Below are 12,446 nucleotides of genomic sequence, written 5' to 3' on the forward strand. Positions count from 1 at the left end.
TTCTACTCATAGTGCCACAATGCAATGCATCACATAGAGATGCAGAAATGGACCATCCATCCATCCATCCATCCATCCATCTTCAACCGCTTATCCAAAGTCGGGTCGTTGAGGTAACAATTCCAGCAGAGGACCTCAGACATCCCCTTCCAGGGTTACATTAAGCAGCTCTGACTGGTGGATCCTGAGGTGTTTCCAGTCGTTTTGAGTCCCTCATTGATGACTGAGCTTCTCACCCTATCCCTAAGGGAGATTCTAGCCATTCTCCTGAGAAAACCCATTTCAGTCGCTTCTATCCACAACCTGTTCTTTCAGTCATGACCCACCCTTCATGACCATAGGTGAGAGTAGGAACAAAGATTGACCGGTAGATCGAGAGCTTTGCCTTTTGGCTAAACTCTCTTTTTGTGACAACGGTGCGGTAAATCGAACGCCATACTGCTCCCGCTGCTCCGATTCTCCAGCTCATCTCACGCTCTGTTGTCTTCTCACTCGAGAACAAGACACCAAGATACTTGAACTCCTTCACTTGTGGTAAGGACTCATTCTCTACTCAGAATAGACAATCCTTCAGTTTCCTGCTGAGAACCATGGCCTCATAGAGGTGCTGATCTTCATCCCAGTTGCTTCACACTTGGACATTTTGACAACCTGCTCTGCTCTGGGCACAACACCACTCCAGCACCACTGAACAAGGGAAAAAATCTGTGCCATCTTTGATTTAACATGGATCGTACTGACTTTCTCTTACTTTGCACCAACCTGTAATTGAATGATAAGCTGTAAAAAAGATTGCCGTCCCTGCAGTGAGTTCGTATCTTCAAATGTTTTCCTGCAACACACAGTGGGAGTGTTCTCTCTGAGTATAACTCTGGACCAGAGTCAGCTAGTTATCTGCGGAAACACAATCAAACTTGTCTAAGTTCAAACACTAGTCCCCATCAAGGCTCTCACAGTTTTAAAACCGCCTGATGACCCATTTGTACAAAATGAATGGTCTTATCTTTGGTGCCAGACATGATTTTTTACACATTTCTGCGTCTGCAGTCCAGTACCGCAAAATAGCTTAGGGCATAAACTTCACTAGCAACTGTTGAAACACATTGCTTGTATCCATGTCTGTGGCAGGTTCAGACAACATGACACTGAACGCATCCTAGCATTACACTATTGTCTGTTATGTCTCTGAGGTAACACAGGCATTGATTTGCCATAGTAAAATGTTTTTTTTTCTTTCTCATCAGGAATTTTACAGACTGTTGAGAAAGGTTGAGAAATTTTTTTCCCCTTTACCGCTAATACTCTACAACCTGACAAACTGAGGTCAGATTCTTGGTACTAGTTTGTAGGATTTAGTGGCATCTAGTGGTGAACTTACAAATTGCAACCAATCTGTCTCACCTTCTCCTTCCAATCATGTAGCAGAACTTAAGGTGGTTGCGAAACTTGCAAAAACATGAAAGGCCAGATCTAGAGATGGTGTTTCATTTGTTTATTCTGATAGCTACCTCCGTGGAAAAGGACCCATGCCCTCTATAGATAGAAAGGCCTCATTTAAGGTTCTTATTTTTGGGTGATTAAACACTAATTAAAACAGACATATGACTTTTATATTCCATTTCTGCCATATGTTGCCAGTAAATCCCGATATATTTTAAACCTTGAATCATACTGGATCTACAGAATTACCAAATACCACTTTCTAAGATCGGCTCTGAGTGGCGGGTGGTGTTTTAGTGTTTTCTTCAAGGTTTATATGGCAGTAGTGAACCATGGGAAAGAACGTCTCAAGAAGAACCAAGGAACTGATCCAAGGAGTCGACTAAGAAAATCCCTTTTATATCACTCTGTAATATTATGACATTTTATTAGGTTTATATTGACTTTTGCGCACGCCGCCCACTGTTTTGCTTACATCCTAAAAAAGAAATCTCTTTACTTACTGCCACAGTTATAGTATGTCATCTGAGGACACTCCCTCCAAGTGCTTCTTGTTTTAGCAAACACACAAAACAACCAAACAAAAATGTTAACCCCCCCTAGTAATTTGCTGTGGAATTCGCAATGATAATCTAAAAAACCCGCCCTTTGAGCCACAGCGGCTTCTGTCGATCCTTCAGCTCTTAAAAAGAATTCCCCTCATTTTAATCTGTTTTTCATTAGAAACTGAAAGGGTATAATCTGTTCTGTGAATATATAATTAGGGATTTGTGTTTCTGTATCGACTTTCTCTGTATGTCCAGCTGGCAAAGTTTATCTAGGAGTTGTGTTTAATTTATGTCCTCTGAATGCATTTATTCTGGGTCTATCTTACTGAAGCCAGCTAAGCAACTTACTATTTTATATCTGAGAAAGCTTCATATAAAAAGTTCTGCTCTTGTCTAAATATCATGTATCCTACAGACATAATTATTCTTCTACCAAGAAACTGCAGTTGCCATTGTACCATTCTTTACTTGTGCAATGTAATGTGATGTATATCCATTTTACAGGCTGGACACTTGTTTACTTCCTTTTGACACTATAGTGACGTTACCTCTACCTACAAACTTGCTGAATTTTGATCCTTAAGTTAGTTACTCCACGTAGACTTAGTACATATTGCTAATAGTATTTACTGTTTGTTTTATTTTATTTTTTTAATATTTCGATAATAACCTCAGAATCTTTGCTAACTGTTAGCTAGCTAGCATCATTATGTTCATTCAAACTTGACAGAAACAAAATAAAACTCATCGAAAACATCTTGTCTCGCCTTTCCACCGCTCCAACAATCACCAACTCTCCTTTGGTAGAAATGAACCCTTTAATCAAGGCACTGGATGTGAAAATATCACAGTGAGAGCAGTGACAGAAGGGTTTTAGGACATCAGAGAAGCAGCGGGGAGAAACGGCGTGCACAGCCAAAATATTTTCACATCTGGTTTGGTAAATTAGGGGTTTACTTCAACCAAACCAGAGTTGCCGTTTGTTGGCACAGTGGAAAGACGAGCCAAGATGGTTTATTTGTTTGTGTTCTTTCTTTGAAGATGATGATGCTAGCTAGCTAACGTTGCTGTCTAAGACACTCTACTACATACTACTAACAATCTGCACAAAGCTAACTGTAAGTGAAGTAACTAACCTGATGAAAAATCATGAGGTTTGTTTTCAAGGGTAATGTTACTTTAGCGCTGGCAGGAAGTAAACAGACGTGCAACTTGTAAAATGGATATATATCACACCATTGCTAGTAGAGAATGTCTTCATTTCAATTGAACTTTGCATTGTAATACAATAGTGTCAGTAAAGTCAAAAATCAAGTGGTTTGACTATGCACAGGTGCACAGGTCACAAATACTTTATCCACTGTGATTATATGTTATTTTCAAAGCACAGGTATTTGCAAATGAGGTCACAGGGATGGATTATAAAGAGTAGGAAAGGTTCGGCCCACTGAGATTTATGCTGCAGAAACTTTGACAAATAGCAGGAACAAAGCACAGGTGTAATTAATAACATAATGGCTGCATGCTGTTCAAGGCGTGTTTTTCCAGAGCCCTGGCATTTCTACATGCTGGCTCACTGTCATGGCTTTTTGGGACACGTCAGCGACATTGAACTGTAATTAATGTAATTGGTTACACCTGTGCTTTTCCTGCTTTGACAAATGAAAAGGCACATTAAATAAATTATTCTTTCACCGAAGCTCTATCAGATCGGAATGTTTTTTCAAAAGCTCTATGACACGCTCGGTCTGGACTGCAGTTTCTTTATTTTGCATCAGTACTGACATACCTGAAAAGTGAAGTCACTGTTGTTTCTGCTGGTTTGCCATGGATACTGATGAATGACACAACACTGAGCCAGGACTGTCAACTCGTTATCTCTGTCAGGCATAGGCCTGGAGGGTATTATGAGTTTGGTTGTTTGTGTATGCACATGTGTGATACCAGTGTCTCGATACCAGTTAGGTTGCTGTTGGTTTCCAGTTGTATAAAAGTCTTGCTGTTCCGGTGTCTCTCCGTTCCACATATTTTGAGTGAAGATGCTGGTATCGCATGAAACTAGATGACATAAGTACCAACCGTGTCATGCTAGCACATCAGGATGGATGCTAAAGTTCCAAAGTTCCATTATCAAAGGGGTCCTTTGACCTCTCATCAAGATATCTGAATGAAAATAAGTTCTATATGTACCCAAGGGTCTCCCCTTTACAGACACGCACACTGTATGCTAATCCCATATAGTTTGGGGCAAAAAGCAAGTTTTTGCAAGTACTATAAATGTGTTATTTTTGCCTATTCTAAAAATTTGATTTATTGCCTAAACCATATTGTAATTGCATAAACTGGGCTTGATTGGGAAGCTGAGACTCTTGTGGATTCAATGAGCCCAGTTGTATTCATGTGTAATGATGTTAGTTTAAGCTGCTTGGTTCTAACAACCTAAATAAATAACACAATGTCCTTATTAGTTAGGTCAATGCTGGACGTTCTGTTACAATACTATCTCACTTTTCTATGCATGTTAAAGAAAAGTGAGATAAAACTATACAATAACACTTTATTAAAAACTTTCCAAATCTTAGCTGGTTGCATCTGGCAGTTGTGGTGGTGTTGCAGTAGGTGCTTCACCATCTGTTGCATGGTGATGATGTACACTATTCAATATCTGAATTAATAATCTAAACATTCACTTGGTGGTAATAATTTACCAAATAATCAGAATAGAAATGATCACTGCCATCTACCTTTACAAGTTGAATTTTGTTTTCCTCATTTCCAGTTTGTTGCAGTGTTTCCAAGTAACTGAGGGCAATAATGCTGAGTCAATAAGAAAACAGCCAATAGCTGAAAGTAGCAGGGCCATGTACTGTCAGTTATTGGAAACTGTGTGCTGTTTTGTAATATTTTCCACTGACGTCTGTTCTTGGCTATTAGCAGAAAATGCAGAAAATGGCCTCCATCCACAAACCAACATAACCTCATAAAGTCAACATGTTGTGGTTGAGGTTAGTGTGTGTACGAGCGTAATGAGGTACTGAGAGATACAGACTGCGTGTAATCAGCTTCTGTCGTTACAGGAAAAACCTTTCTCAGTTTTTGTGTTTAGGTTTGCTTTATGACAACATCCCTGAACTGACTGACTGCCTCAAATGGACCCAGATTTCTCAGATCCACAAGAAAGAACGTCTAAAGGGCTCACTAATGCATACATGGATATGTGCAGTACTGCATCATTGTCAAACCATGTAAAAGTCAGTCCCTCCAGGATTATGCAGGTTTTTGGGGGGATGGTTGCAGCCTAAAATAACTGATTTCACAGCAGCTTTTCTAAAAAAAAAAAAAAAAAATGTGTTACATGTTGCATTTTTAAGGATTTTGTTTGCAATGGGAGCATTTTGTGAGCAAGTGAAAATTGCATAAAAAGGTACTTTTTTTTTAAACTTAAAAATCAATGGCAGCTTGTTCCATGAAGAACTGCACTCTGTTCTACGTGTGCTACGTAACCAAACCAAAAAGTTTCAGGATTATAAAAACTCTAACTAAATTTGTTTCATTTATAAATGAAGATCTTTTTGGAGCTTTTTGTTTGTTTCAGCACCTGTAACAAAATGAAACAAACAAACAATGGATAATATAACACTGAATCAGCTCATTGTGATGTACATGCATGTTGTTTGTGCAGGGAACTGCTGTGATTGGTGGAACTCACCGGAGGCTACGATGACAGGTCAAATTTTGCGGAAAAGTTGCTGTGATTGGACAAAATTGCAAGGCCATGCAGAAGAAAGAGAAAAGAGGTTAAATTTGCTTGGATTGTTGCAGTCGCAACTTCCACGAGGGACTGAAGTGACTTAAATCCTGAAGCCAAAGTCATTCTTAATGAGACACGAAAACACAGGCAATTTAAAATTAAGTCTTTTTAATACTGTTCTTTTTCTCAGCATTGCTTTTCTAGCAAACATTGTACACAAAAAAACATAACTGACAAACATAAAACAATAAGAAAAGGTTTCCCTAAATAAACAGGGAAGGTTCTGTAACAAGCATGTTGAAAATATTTCAAACATTTCCTGCCCTTCTCACTGTCCAAAGCCATGCACGGAGTCTTCCAGTTGCTATACTGAGCGAGAGCAGATACAGTATATGAGCATCTGTGTCTGTGTTTATACTGGAATATTGACAGAATGAAGAGAGAAGTGGAGCCAAAGACAGTTGATTTTGGACAGTGGCTGGAGTGTAGTGCATGGATTCAATTATAAAGCAGACAAGCGTACTATACTGTAGAGATGGAAGCACAAAAACAAGCACACACACACACACACACACACACACACACACACACACACACACACACACACACACACAAATACAAACACACATACACACACCCACACCTGAAAAAACTAACTGATAACACACTGTCTTCCAAGCTTGCGGTTGTTAGATAACCAAGAACTGAGGAAGGTCTGTTTTTAAACCTGACTAAATTGATTACATTACATTTCATGTTTCTTCGTTTTTTGTAATGTAATATAATGCAATGTCTTGTGAGGCAAAATAAAGGCCCTTTTGTTCTCGAGCGTGTAATATGACACTAAAAGATGTCAGAAAGGCTCTGCACACCAATGTTGCGAAGGCACGTCTCTGTAAACCTATTTATACTTTGCAATTTAAGATTCTTTCTCATGAAAGGAAAAGACATAAAAAAAAGTAACACTAAAAGCTTGTGACAATCTCAGCCCCAGACGGGGGGAAAAAAAAAACAAATACATCAAAACGGTGCATTTAGCCTGTACATTTCACAGTCTGGTTGGCCGTAAACAAGCAAAACTGTCTCCAAACACACAAGCCAATAATCCTTGTTGACCAAAACACACTGGATGGTTGGAGTGGAGGCACAGCGGAGAGGAACAGAAAGCTACAGGGGGACACTGTCTGGACCATATCTCAGGAACGATAGGGTCGGCAGCGCCACAAGGAAAACTAGTGCCTGAAGCTCACTGACACTCACAGCAAATTGCCTTCGAGCTCTTTGAACTTTCTTTTCTCGGCACGCGTACGCTGCTTTATAGGAGTGGGCTCTGTGGCAAAAGGCCTTTGAACACAGTTTGGGGAGCTTTGGCGGTCTGTGGCTTATCCTTATGTAGCGTTGGCAGACCTGGCACAGAGAATAAAGTGTCTGACACCTGACAGTTACATTCACTTGGTGAGCCCTCAGACATAATTTGCTGAACCTCATAGCGCTCTAACTGTTTTAATTTCTAAATTAAAACCATTTTATCAGACATTTGATTAGAATTGGTTTGTTTTAGTGTCAGTCTCAATAACCTACCGTACTCGCTGCAAATAGCTCTGGAGAGTTTTGGCTATATGTAACCAAAAATACAAATAGAAAATTGTAGAAACCATGATGACTTAAGCAGGTTTTTTCAAGGGAGAACAATTAATAATGTTTCAGCTCACAGAAATAGCAATACCGTATGGACATCGACAGCAAAAAGCACAATAAAATACAAAAAACATGACAAAAACAGAATATCATGATGTAAGCTAGACAAAACAGCCTTCCCGTCACTGCACAGAGCAATGCAGGCAAAGTCCACTCTAAATGGCTTTTCGTTCAGTCCATTTATCTTTCACAGCAAATTTATCTCCCACGGAGCCAAAAGCTTTGGGGTGTGTGGAGAGAATTATGGTAGATCTGTTGACACTAAAAAAAAATCTAAATCCGCTTGTGAAGAAACTCGAAGTGTAGATCATGTCAACAGCAAAATATGAAGTTTAGACAGCTTTTATGGTCATCAACCTTTTACTAGCTTTGCAAAATATTCTTTCAAAGTTTTGCGTTATTGCATTTCCTTATGCGACCATCAGTCTTGTGGCGGTTTGTGACTGAGACACTGTAAAGGAAAAGAAATATTTCTTTTCAGTGCAAGTTCTTTTTCTAATCCCCACGGAGCAGTTGGAGTTGGTCGAAAATCCATTTTGTACTGGGATGCATCACTGTTTCCATTTAAACCACTGTCAGTTCCTCCAGTTCTGTTACCCAAATGTTGGGGCTCTTTATTCCATACTGCACCTCCCAAATCCAGCAACAGGATTACAGCTCATTCACATAGTTTCTTTTACATAAACAGAGTTTTTTTTTTTTTTTTAATGAGCCATTGGTTACAGTTATGTCAATGCAAAAAGGCACTTCCGTTTTCAGTCTGCTACTAAGACCCCTCTAGTCGATTGCACTTAGTTTAATCACTTGGTTAGGTTTCACCATCATCAAACTCTGCTAAATGACTTTAAGCCACGTCCTGATCATTGTCCCACAGTGGTTTAGCACATTTCCAATATGCTTTAATCCTAAATTCATCATTCAGTATCTCTAAAATAGATGATCCAGTCTGCAGTGTTATCATTTGGACAGCAAAGGATAGTAAGTGCCAGTTTCCAAATTGCGGATATCTGAAATTGGAATGGAAATGAGATTTTGACACTAGTGAGCCGTAGCAGGAACCTCACAAGTCCGGGTGGACAAGCCCACTCTCTGCAAAGTCTTTCCAAGTGTTTGTATTTGTATTGCATCTTAGAAATATGATGGCTTTAGGGATGCTAGATTGTTATTTGATGGGCAGTGTCCTTGCATCAAAGGCACCTCGTAGTCCAAACCCCCATTTTGCTGCAAGGATGGAGGCGGCTGAGGAGTGTGACAGCGGTCAATCTCTGGCTGTTTGTGGGGCAGTGTACCATTTCCCCCATTCTCCAGGCAGGCCTTTATCCCCTCCAGTTCCATGGGATCAGGATCAGCTGGTCCCAGCTCCAGCTCTATTCCTGCCTTGGCCTGCCTCCTCTTCCGCACACAGATAATTGCCCCAGCCACCACAGCCAACCCCAGCACCAATGCCAGGGCAGCCAGGGCGGGGATGAGAGTGTAGGTTAGTGGGCTCTGTGTCTCCACCCTGGACTCTGTGGATGTCGGTGAAACCCCTTCGGTGCGAGCTTCTGTACACGACCCTGTTTCTACAGAGCTGTTGGCCCTGAAGTTTATTCTCTCACCCAGGGGACTGGCACAGACTGAGTAGGTACAGTTTGGTCTCAAACCACGCAAAGTGTACTCAGGGTAGGTTGCAGGTACACTCAGGATAATGGGGCGTCGGTCAGGCCCTGAGAGGTTACGGTAGGTCAATCTGATGCCACGGATGTGTGGTCGTGTTTCGATGAAGCGATGCAGGTCAAGAAGGATGGATGTGGAGGTCACGTGCCGTGAGCTGATAGCATCAAGTTCTGGGGGCATCGGAGCAATTATTGGAACTTCTGTTGCTGAAGGTTTTGGTGGCTCAGGGACCTCATCCACATTTTCACAGTAGAGGCCAGTGGTTCCTGAAGGACACAGACAGCTGAGAACACCCACTGGGTCAACATTACAAGTACCCCCATTGAGGCAGATGTTTGGTGGGCAGATGTGTGGCTCGTATTCCCCACTGGTGGAGCTAGGGGATACTGGAGGTTCTGGTGGAAGGGGGTAGGGGGTTTTTGAGGAGACAGTTTCCTCACTGGGTGGTGGAGGAGGAGGAATAGCGTTGGTGTGAGTGGCTTCTGGAGATGTGGTGGGCATCTGGGGAGCAGGAGTACTTCCAATAGGGGAGCCAATTAGCACTGTTGTGGTAGGTGGACACCCGAAATCTTTGTGCTCGAGTGCCGAAAGCTTCTTCCCAGCATTGACTAGTGGGAAGTGACATCTGGTTTCTTCAGGTCTCCCAAGATTCACTTCCTTCTCTTTTAGCCAGACAGGGAACCAGGCTAACGGACACAAGCAGTTGAATGGGTTTTCAGCTGCTGTCAGCTGTCCCAACCTAGGGAAAGTCTGGAAGAAACCTTGAGGAAAACCCTGGAGATTAAGTCCACTGAGATCTAGGTCTTGAAGTCCAGTCAGTTTCTGGAAGTCCTCCATCCTAAGCTCGCCCAATGGGTTGGCAGCCAGGCTGAGCTTAATCAGACCCTTGAGGGAGTCTTGCTTCAAGGCTGCGGGCACCTCAGTTAACTGGTTTGTGGAGATGTCGAGTTCATGGAGGTTCCCCAAGGAGGCTATAAGTTCCTCATCCAAAGAAGTAAGCCCCAGAGAGGCCACCTTAAGGGCCTCCAGGTGGGGAGTCTGGAGATCTGAGGGTCCCAGGGCTGGGATGTTGTTGTAGCTGAGGTCTAGAAGCAGAAGCCTGGATAAATGAAGGGATGGCAGAGAGGTGAGCTGGTTTCCTTGGAGCTTCAGTTCCAGTAGCATCTCCAAACCATCAAAAGCCTCCAAATGGATGCTCTGAATGTGGTTTGCGTGGAGATAGAGCCTCTCCAGCTGGACCAACCCAGAGAAACTGTCTTTGGAAATGTGGGTAATGTGGTTCGAGGACAAATCCAAGTTCTTCAGCTTTGACAGCATCTCAAACACACCATCTGGAATCTCTGTCAGCTCATTCTGGCTCAGATCTAGCATCTCCAACTCTCCCAGGCCTTTGAAGTCATCTTGGGACAAAGTGTCAATGCCATTCTGGAAGATATAGAGATTTTGGGTGGTGGGTGGGACACGGGGCACGGTACTGGAGCGTCGCTGAATGCAGAATATGGAGTCCTGGCCATGACAGGCACAGTCTGCTGGGCAGTCAGAGGACAACACCAGACCAGATGAGAGGAGGAGGAGCAGGAGGTAAGGCAGCATGGTGACGTCAGGCCTCAAACTCTGAAAGACATAAGAGAGAGAGACGTGGCGTTAATAACATTTGTTTACTGAGCTCGTCGTAATTAAGTGAGATAAGAAACATATTGAGACTGCAACGACTTAATAGACGTCATTACAGAGAAAGAAAGTTATGTAAGTTATGTAAGAAGCATTTTTCTCAATCTAATTCCTAAGGCATAATAATATTTGCTCATAAATAAATGCCAGAGGATTTTTTCTTTATCCCCTCTAGCATTCAAGCACACAGACTTACAGTGTACTGTAGTTCAATGCAGTGGGTACAAGCACACTTCAGCCTAATCAACAAACCTTAGCTTCCACACACAGACATATGTATAAACAAACATAACACTGCCTGCTCCATCATAGCGAATTTGCGGCTTTATATCCTTGATGAGCAGACACCCCAGGGATCAGGACCCGCAGGCCGTGGCGACGGGTTAACACAGCCCACCCAGGGTGACCCTTGTTGGGGTAAGTGAGAAACCCATTCAGCCTCTTCCCTGTGTTTATGACACAGTCCTTAGCCCGTGAAACCCAGTCTGCTGCAATGCAGCTGGACGACAGCACCACACGGCTACTACACACAAACATACCCAACGCAAATATGCTGTGAGTGTGCTGGCACACACCCACACACACACACACACACACACACACACTCAGTCACATCTTTTGACATATTCGTTGAATCGTGTTACCAAAAACATGGGCGCCACATACAGGAATGCAGGAAATTGAGGGGCAAGGGAGACTATTTTGGGGGTATGAGTGAATGTGTGTGCTTTAGACCAAGAGGGAGACTGGAGTCAGGTGACTTGGAGTGACAAACGATCCATCAACTTGAAAATCAGATCTAATTTAGATCAGGCAATAAATGTGTTTATGTGTGAGCGTATGTGAGTGGTAAAAACACACTGAAACTAAATCTCCCTCTTAAAGCCAGAGTCAGCTAGTCAGTGTAACATCATGTTGACCTGAATCACCACCACGACTGACTAACGGCAAAGAGTCACGATTACAACTAAAGGTGCTGTTGACCAAACTGTCCAAACACAGCTCAACACAGCTTTTCTGCCTTCCTGTCTTCTTTTAAGTTCTGTCTGTGCAGATGCCCAAAAGACAACATGTAGGATCAGTGAAACTGTGCAGCAGGAACAATGCCTTCTTAACCTGGTGTTATTTTTTCCGCTTCTACAAAGGCGCAAAGATCCGCTTGGGCAGCGGTTCCCAAACTTTTGTCTGGCATACCGATAAAAGTTGTTGTCACATTGTTGTGATCACAGGGACTACATGCCAGCTGTCTGTTTAAATGTCAATTTAGGATTATAATCCAGGGTTTAGTGTGATAAAACTTGTTGTGTTGTGATTCACTTCACTGTGCAAGAACATAAACACTCAAACATCTTTCTTTTCCTTCCCTTGTACTGTACTGTTTTCTCACTTCACAGCTCAACTGTCCACGTGTTTCTACCTACATCATATGAAGAGATACAATATTAAGTATTATTATTAAGAGTCTGATCACTGAGACAAACTGCTCTTCACTTGGACACTCAAGGTTTTCATTGATTTGCAAGACCACCATGAAATTCTCTGTTTGAACTGGATGAACTGAAGATTGTTTTCTATTTTAGACGTAGCCTCCAGTAGAAAGGGCTGCACACTATGTTCAAATTATATAGAGATGAGTGCAAACACTGCTGTGCGTTCAGCGCAAATGATTCGGTAGTATCAGA

At 42.1% G+C, this 12,446-nt stretch overlaps 1 protein-coding gene across 1 annotated transcript; it reads right to left on the reverse strand.

Moving 5' to 3' along the window:
- Nucleotides 1-5,890: 5,890 nt before the first annotated feature.
- On the reverse strand, nucleotides 5,891-10,710 carry LOC146329582 (vasorin-like). Its single transcript, XM_084714848.1, has one exon. It carries the CDS (start codon nucleotides 10,684-10,686, stop codon nucleotides 8,566-8,568), a length of 2,121 nt encoding a protein of 706 aa, XP_084570974.1. The 5' UTR covers nucleotides 10,687-10,710; the 3' UTR covers nucleotides 5,891-8,565.
- Nucleotides 10,711-12,446: the final 1,736 nt, after the last annotated feature.

The sequence above is a fragment of the Lutjanus erythropterus genome, chromosome 3, assembly GCF_056507025.1.
Source record: "Lutjanus erythropterus isolate fLutEry1 chromosome 3, fLutEry1.hap2, whole genome shotgun sequence".
In the NCBI taxonomy this organism is placed as follows: domain Eukaryota; kingdom Metazoa; phylum Chordata; class Actinopteri; order Lutjaniformes; family Lutjanidae; genus Lutjanus; species Lutjanus erythropterus.

Excerpts from the sequence above, each read along its gene's own strand:
- LOC146329582 (XM_084714848.1), bottom strand. The coding sequence starts at position 10,686 with ATGCTGCCTTACCTCCTGCTCCTCCTCCTCTCATCTGGTCTGGTGTTG.